Below are 6301 nucleotides of genomic sequence, written 5' to 3' on the forward strand. Positions count from 1 at the left end.
AGAAGACAACAAACAAGTAAATAAAAATGGTTAGTGTGCTAAAGACTAGGTCACCGTTGATAATAACAATAAAGGACACTGTAGAGCTAGTTTAAACAAAGGAGTCATGGACAGTGTCCCTGAAGAACGGGCATCTGCAGGTGAGCAGGAACAGAGGTGAAGTGATGGAGAAGACTGTGAGAGGGTCTACACATAGAACATTTTAGGGTGAAGAAACAGCAGAGGCAGAGATCCTGAGGAGGGAATAACCCTGGCATGTCTGAGGAGGAGGAGGGAGCTGGTAAGAGGTGAAGGGATGGAGAAGGAACAGGCCACGCACAGCACGGGTCTCACCGGACATAAGCTGGATTTTTTTTAAATGTTTATTTTACTTATTTTTGAGAGAGAGGGAGAGAGTGTGTGAGCATTTGCAGTGGGGCGGAAGAGAGGGGGGTGGGAGACAGAGAATCCCAAGCAGGCTCCAAGCTGTCTGTGCAGAGCCGGATGTGGGGCTGAAACTCAAAACCTTGAGATCATGACCTGAGCCAAAACCAAGTGTTGGACGCTCAGGTGACTGAGCCCTTCAGGTGCCCCAATTTTTTTTTTTTTTTGAGAGAGAGAGAGAGAGAGCACATGTGCATGCACATGAGAGGGGGAGGGGCAGAGAGAGAGGGAGAGGGAATTCCAAGCAGGCTCAGCATTGTCAACGTAAAACCCCATGTGGGGCTTGAACTCATAACCATGAGATCATGACCTGAGCTGAAGTCAGATGCTTCACTGACTTGAGCCACCTAGGTGCCCCAAATCAGTTTTATTTTTAAAACCATCTCGGTGTCCCCACTGATGGGTGGGAGGCATTCCTTTTCCACAATTCACAGAACAGTGTATGGACCTTCATATTCCATCATGGTATTCAGATGCATGGATTTGGGGGTCTCTGGTGATTGTTTTTTGGGTCCCTAAGCCTGGCAGCATTCTGCACAGGAACAGCATATGTACATAGAACTCACACCAGAGCTCAGGGTGACCCACAGGCCACTATCTCCTCACTGTACAGTGAGCAGGGTAAATCGGAGGATCATTCCTGGGGGTTTGCTGGCCTATGAATTGCCAAGGTCTGAGTGAGGGAAAGCATGAAATAGGTCAGAGTGGAATCCCCATTCATCCACAGATCATTCATTCATTCCACGGTGCCTGTAGTGTGTGGTCCTGGGGTGACCCTTCGACAGCCATGTCTTCAGTGACTTCTGGGCTGGAGCAGGTTTACTTGGGCTATTGAGAGGCTCACTTTGGTGGTCTATAGGCTAAGGAGAAGGGCATGTCCTCACATAGCTGTGGGTTCCAGCCTCCTCTCAGTAAGCAACTTGGAGGGACATTGTGGCTACAGCCTCTTATCCCACAGTAGGTCATTTGAGAAACTGTCCCCCATATCCCAAAAAAGAGAAAATGCGTTTGCTTCAGGTCAAAAAGATACAAAATGCCTAATAGCAGTGTACCTTGGTTTGGTGCCTTCTACTTCCTTCCCTTTGCCTCTCCAGATTTGTATTACTTGGCTACTGTCCTGGTGATGGTGGGCAAGTTTGGAGTCACTGCTGCCTTCTCCATGGTCTATGTGTACACAGCCGAGCTGTACCCCACAGTGGTCAGAAACATGGGTGTGGGGGTCAGCTCCACAGCATCCCGCTTGGGGAGCATCCTGTCCCCCTACTTTGTTTACCTCGGTAAGTCCTGTGGGCCAAGGCATGCAGGAGCCATGGGATAGAAACACTGAGTGCTTTTAATGTCAGACCTGGGGGGTTGTTAACAGCGGAGCAGGCACACATAGCAGAGTAGTCACACACAGCAGATGGGATCCATCCAGTACCAGAACTGTGCCTAGAGAAAGCATGTGTCCATGCCCACTGTGGAGGAGGCACTCACTTGTTAACAGAATATGACCTTTACACTAGCTAGACATCAGTGAGATAAGGAGAGTTTTGTCTCTGCTCTGGCCATCCCAGACCTTCATCACAGGATCTAGTTCTCTTGTCCTAAGAAACTCCAGGGTGGTATAGGGAGCCCACGTACTTAACTGAAGAAATTTCTTCTTGGAATCAGAGTATAAAAGGAATGGAGCGAATGATGTCCATTCAAGAGGTCTGATGAACTGAGAATTACCGTAATTTGGAGCACTTTCATTATAAACAGTGGTTCTGTACTGTGTAAAGATCTGCCTTGTGCCATTTTATGTAACAGGGCACGATTTTTCTCTTCCTTGGAATTATTTCTCCATGGCAGCTGCTGTCTCCTGCACATCCTCAGCCTGCACATCTTTGGGGAGGGTTGGTGGCCACCTTGAAAGTATCCAGAACATGTTGTGAATACGCTATGTGAATCTAACAAGCAGAAACACCTTATCTAGCCTGAAGGCAAAGTGAGCGGGTTGTGACATATCTGGAGAGGTGGAGGAGTTATTGCTGTCCCTGGATGAGAACCTTCAGTTCCATGGAAACCCAGCATTGGGACATAAGAAGAGGCCCCGCCTCCTAGTCTGCACCCCTCCCCTGCACCATGAGGCACTATAGGACCTCTGGGCACATCTCTGCCAACTCTGGGTTCTGAGACCTGTCCAGGTGCCAGGTTCCAATCTGGCAGGTCAGGCTGTGGGAGATGCAGAGGCTGAGAAGGCACGTGGTCCCCTTTAGCATCCTAGGAGCACAAAGGGAGGAAGAGAGGCCAAGTCTGACTACACCCCTGGCTTAGAGTTCTGTCTTTGCCATAGGTGCCTACGACCGCTTCCTGCCCTACATTCTCATGGGAAGTCTGACCATCCTGACAGCCATTCTCACCTTGTTCCTCCCAGAGAGCTTTGGCACCCCTCTCCCAGACACCATTGACCAGATGCTGAGGGTCAAAGGGTAAGGTTGTGCTGGGTTGCAGTGTTGATGCACTGGGTCTGGGCCTGGCTGAGAGTTCCCCACCAACTCTCACAGACACCATGGGCTAGTTTAGCCGTCAGAGAGTTAGAAATGGCAAGGTGTTTACAGACTGTCCTGTCTGGTCTGAGCCAGACCACCGTGTCACTGTGTGCATCTACCCCTCCCCCCAACCCCCCAGCAACTCTGCGACAGGAGAGTCCTTTTAGAATCTGCGGTAAGATTTTTTTTTCCCCTTAGTGAGATCATCTCAGTTCTGGGTTTTGTTTGACTATTTAGAGACTGATAGACATCTTTTTTAAGATTCGTTGCTAACACTAGTTTTGTTTTTATAGAATAAAATACAGGCAAACTCCAAGCCATACAAGGATGTTAAAAGATGGTGAAGAAAGCTCCATAGTCCTTAAAAGCACGGCCTTATAACAGCATCTGGTGAGGGAGAAGGTGAGGAGCGAGACCGGGTCTCATCAGAATCAGCTCGTGCAGACACCGAGCCCTTCACGCTATTGCCTCTGTGTCTGACTTGCTCCTGGCTGGACACCCGGACTCAGAGGCTGCATGCAGCCTGAGCGCACTACCTTCCCTCCAGAGTGACAACTTTACATACATCTTAACTCCCAGACTTGGTGCCTGGTGGACTTGGCGCTTCCTAAGCAGTTAACTGTTCACCAGAACCAGTGGGACCTGGAAGAATAGGAGAGGCACCTGCTAAATTTACATCTTAATTTCAGACCTCCTGCAAAGACTCCTGATAAAACTGGAGATCTAATTATCCCCCCTAATCTTCTCCCCATTTCCCTCTAGTGGTGCACTTTAGAGGAAAACAAATAATTGCACAGGGAGTTTGCTTTCTCATACTTTCTTAGTCTTATGGGGTATTAAGTGGGATTGTTGCTTCCCAGGCAGGAGAGCACAGATCTGGGGAAACCTAAGGGTAATTAGTACAGAGGGAACCGCGCAGATAATGGAAGAAGGGCAAGTGCATTGATTAGTGAGCTCTGGTGCCGCTCAGTGACTACTGGTTAGACTTGTTTACATCCGATCAAAGCATTGGGCTTGTCCAGGCCCATGCAAGGTGCATCATTGAATCTGTTATTCTTGTTTTCCACTGCTGTGTGAATCACATCTCCTGCTACTGTGGTTTCTGATGTATGATGGGAAGGAAGTATACCAGTGAGAAAGCGAGGCAAGGAAGCTCCTCTTTTTCTCAATACTATAATATAGATTTTGTATGTTTGTGTTTTGTTTGTTCATTTGTTATCTGTTATGTCTTTTTCTGCTTAATTTATTTGCCCTTCAGAATAGATTTTAGGAAAGGCTGGTTCTTCAGCCTCCTGGTTTGTGTCTTTGTTGTTTTTTTTTTCCAACCCAGAATCAACTCTGGTGATGGCCTCCCATTGCCATTTGTACAAAGAAATCAGCCTTAGCCCCAAGCACTTCTCTGAGTGCCAAAAGTGATGTCATTATAAGAGTTCCTTTTGTGATACCTAATCATGGGAAAAAATTACAAAGAAGAAAGTTAAATTGTGTTCACAGTCTTTCAGAGTTGCTCACTTCAGTCGTGTAACATTGGAAGATATTTTGTGTTCAGTGTAACTGTCTTTAATGATTATGTTACCATGGTCCTCTAAAAGTAGATGCTTCACCTGGATAAAAACCATATTTTTGTGAAAGCTACTGAAGTGCCTTGGGAAATGAAGGTGTTTTAATAAATAAAATGATTTTTTAAATAATAGCAGCTGCCTACAAGCTTTATGTCCACAGTTTGGTGAGTCATGCCACACCACCACCTGACTTGTGTCTGGATCAGCTTGGGCTAATTCTTGCAGTGATTGGTGATTAGTGTCTCAGGCTAAGATTTAATCCCTGTGTGTCAGAAACCTTTATTCATTGACAGTGGAAAGAGCCTTCTCACACAGCTGTCTTAGCCTGGGTTCTCTTTAAAGCAGGGCATGAGACGGGGGCTTCTGTGCTGTTAGGTAGTATATTTGGGGACAAGATTCCAAGTGGCAGGAATAGGATGGGGGCAGAAACAGAGAAAGGACACCCAGTACAGTGATGCACTCTCAGGATGGCCGGCACCAAAGACACTGCTCCAGCCAGCCAGAACTTCTGAGGAGCCCTGTGCATCTCAAAACTGTCTGCTCTGCCTTGTGCATAAAAGTGGGAAGCATTTATATATCGGCTCCCTTTCCACATGCATCAAAGGCAGCCCCATAGGTGTCAGATCCCCACATTTCCAGGTTGCACATGTGTGAGTCCTGAGCAGGGTCTTTCCTCTGGGCAGAAAGCAAGAGGCAATGTATTACAGACCTGAGGTGAGGCACTGTCAGCTTGTGTGAACTGGTCACTGCTACAGTGGCTGGAGTAAGTGGTGGGGCCAGGAAGACTGTGGGTTGGACACAGTCCACAATACATGTATATATAAAATGTGCCACAGGGCGATTTGAGCTAGAACGTGTAGATAGACCTGGGTGACAAAGGTCCATTGTTGGACAGATAACACAAAAGGCCCATTGTATAATATAACAAGTAGCACCAAATTCCAGTGGGAAGGAAGGAAGCTCATCTCGTGGAATCCTACTGGCTGCTCCACTCTCCTCAAACGTGGTTCTGTGCCAGGCTCCTGATTCGCTGACTTCACAGTGGCTCCAGAATATAAAATAGCATCCTGCCTACCCTTTCTCCTGTTGCAGGAATGAATGGTTTCTAAGTTTTCTCTCTTCTTCTCCATGCCACTGATCCCAATCATTTGTGGCCTTCTGAGGGCCAAAATCATAATTACCCAAACGCTTAGAACTCTTCCTTTGGCCAGGCTGTAGCCCATGCCACTGCTTCCGGAACTGAGCTGCGTATCTGAAAATCCAAGCCATCTGTCTGGGCCTGCTGGGTTGTTTCCATCCGAGCTAGGGCTTTGGAAAGACTAAGCAAGTTATCCTGACCAGGGACCTCGTCTCAGGGAGAGAAGGGTGCATCCTCTGTGGTCTTAGGGACAATTGGTGCTCAGTTAAAATCATAGGAATTAGAAATGAGGATCACCACAGAAATACAAAGGACAAAGCAAACAAACTCAATGAACAATTCAGATTTTAAAAATAAGTTTTTTGGGGTTTTTTGCCACAGACAAAGATGAACGCAAGAGTAAACCTATGATCTTTTCCTATTCTTAGCAACTAGCTCCTCTCTTCAGAGTTCCCTAAACGCTCTCATAAATTCCACAAGGGCTGGCGTTTTCCAGAAAGGATTATTCTATTTAACACCTAGTTGAAGTGATGGTGAATGGGTTGGGCGGAAGGCCCTGTTCTCTGTCAAGGAGTAAGTAGCACAAGAAATCTTTCCTCGAAGGGTTTATCATTTAATCGCTTTTCCTAACGGGCTTTTAGGCTGATGGAGCCTGGATGCAACAC

The 6301-nt window shown here is 47.0% G+C and overlaps 1 protein-coding gene across 1 annotated transcript in view; it reads left to right on the plus strand.

Moving 5' to 3' along the window:
* Positions 1–4629, plus strand: part of SLC22A5 (solute carrier family 22 member 5) — a gene marked incomplete at its 5' end in the record, with an annotated part of 23718 nt that extends 19089 nt beyond the window's left edge. The window contains 3 exons of the mRNA XM_029941166.1: positions 1482–1700; positions 2741–2876; positions 3230–4629. Coding sequence (XP_029797026.1) covers positions 1482–1700; positions 2741–2876; positions 3230–3317 — 443 coding nt within the window. The remainder of the gene's footprint in view (positions 1–1481; positions 1701–2740; positions 2877–3229) is intronic.
* Positions 4630–6301: the final 1672 nt, after the last annotated feature.

The sequence above is a fragment of the Suricata suricatta genome, chromosome 6 (genome assembly GCF_006229205.1).
Source record: "Suricata suricatta isolate VVHF042 chromosome 6, meerkat_22Aug2017_6uvM2_HiC, whole genome shotgun sequence".
In the NCBI taxonomy this organism is placed as follows: Eukaryota; Metazoa; Chordata; class Mammalia; order Carnivora; family Herpestidae; genus Suricata; species Suricata suricatta.